The following is a 1700-nucleotide window of genomic DNA, read 5'->3' on the forward strand; positions in this document are numbered from 1 at the left end:
ATGAGGCCTTCCCTCACGACTCACAGCTCGGCCAGGGGAACCTCAAAGTTCGCTTCAAGAAGGTGCAGTGACCGGCAGGGCTGGGTGTGGGGGCGGTGAGGCAGGGCTAGGGGTCCCGGCCCTTAACTGCAGCACCCTCCAGGTCCCCCACAACATCAACTTCCGGGAGAAGAAGCCAAAGCCGTCCAAGAAGAAGGCGGAAGGGGGTAGCACGGAGGAGGGGACAGGGCCCCGAGGCCGCGTGGCGCGGTTCCGCTACTTCGAGGACATTTATGGCTACTCCGGGGTAGGCCAGCTGCTCTGCGGAGCAGGGTTGGCGAGCACAGGGCCTCCCCACAGTGTGAGGGGCTTCCTCACACTGTCTGCCCCCAGGTGTTCATCTGCGGTCCCTCGCCCCACTGGCTCCTGGTGACTGGCCGGGGGGCCCTGCGGCTGCACCCCATGGGCATCGACGGCCCCATCGACTCTTTTGCCCCGTTCCACAACATCAACTGCCCCCGAGGGTTCCTGTACTTCAACAGACAGGTAGGGAGGCCCCACGAGGCCCGGCCAGGTGTGCCAACCCCCTCCGAGGACAACTAGGCAGGACCAGGTGCTGGGGCCCAAGAATGAGGCCCTCAACCCATGGCTGGGAATGGGGGCACCGTGGCGTGGAGAGTCGGGCTGTCCGGTGGGTGGTGGGAGCCAAGGTCAAGGAGGTCATGTGGGGCTGAACGCTGGAGAGGCTTGGAGGATGAGGAGATTGGCAGTGGAGGGTGTGGCCCACAAGGGCACCAGCCGGGTTCAGTCGCTGGTCTGCCCACTGGGCACCCAGCTCTGCTCAAGGCGCCGGGTGACCGGCTGGGATGCTCACGTACCGAGCTTCCTCGTGTCACAGAGATGACAGCAGTAGCCCCATGGGCCGCCGAGGACTTGGCAGCGCCAGTGCACTTAGGCCTGGGCTGGAGGGGAGCCGCTGGGCCCCGTGTGCAGGTGCTGGCGTGGCGTGCACGTCCCACCCTGTGCCTGCAGCCTCAGGCCACACCCATGCCAGCCCTGGGCAAACCTGGGTGAAGGGACAGGAAGCCCGCAAAGAGCAGGACAGTGGGCCACAGCCTCTGTCGCTGCCCGTTCCAGCGGACCCGAGGGCTGACCTGAGGGAGCCCTCGAGGCCTGGGTTCACCAGCTCGGCCTTCAGTGGGCACCAGGCCTCCCTCACCCCTGTGCCCACCCAGGGCGAGCTGAGGATCAGCGTTCTGCCCGCCTACTTGTCCTACGACGCCCCATGGCCTGTTCGGAAGATCCCGCTGCGCTGCACCGCCCACTACGTGGCTTACCACGTGGAGTCCAAGGTCTGCCCCCACTTGGCCGGTGACCCTTGGGGCTGGGGTGGGCTCTGGCTCCTGACACCCTGCTCTCCCCAAGGTGTACGCCGTCGCCACTAGCACCAGCACACCTTGCACGCGCGTTCCACGCATGACGGGCGAGGAGAAGGAGTTTGAGACCATCGAGAGAGGTGCGCGGGGGCCCAGGCCGGGCCTGTCCTGGGGGCCGCTCCTCCCTGATGGTCCCCCTCTGTCCTTACAGACGAGCGGTACGTCCACCCTCAGCAGGAGGCCTTCTGCATCCAGCTCATCTCCCCAGTCAGCTGGGAGGCCATCCCCAACGCCAGGTGAGGCTGTGCCTCAGCGGGGCGTGGTGGGGCAGACCGGGGCTGGCTC

At 66.7% G+C, this 1700-nt stretch overlaps 1 protein-coding gene across 1 annotated transcript; it reads left to right on the forward strand.

Moving 5' to 3' along the window:
* Window positions 1–6: 6 nt before the first annotated feature.
* LOC104983604 (cleavage and polyadenylation specificity factor subunit 1-like) lies at window positions 7–1651 on the forward strand (the record flags this gene model as incomplete). Its single annotated transcript, XM_010833135.1, has 6 exons — window positions 7–62; window positions 143–286; window positions 373–525; window positions 1215–1331; window positions 1405–1495; window positions 1567–1651. Coding segments are annotated over exons 3-6 (377 nt in total), but the record flags the coding sequence as incomplete, so codon positions are not given.
* Between the last annotated feature and the right edge of the window lie 49 nt (window positions 1652–1700).

This window comes from Bison bison, unplaced genomic scaffold, assembly GCF_000754665.1.
Source record: "Bison bison bison isolate TAMUID 2011002044 unplaced genomic scaffold, Bison_UMD1.0 scf7180017841923, whole genome shotgun sequence".
Taxonomy (NCBI): Eukaryota; Metazoa; Chordata; class Mammalia; order Artiodactyla; family Bovidae; genus Bison; species Bison bison.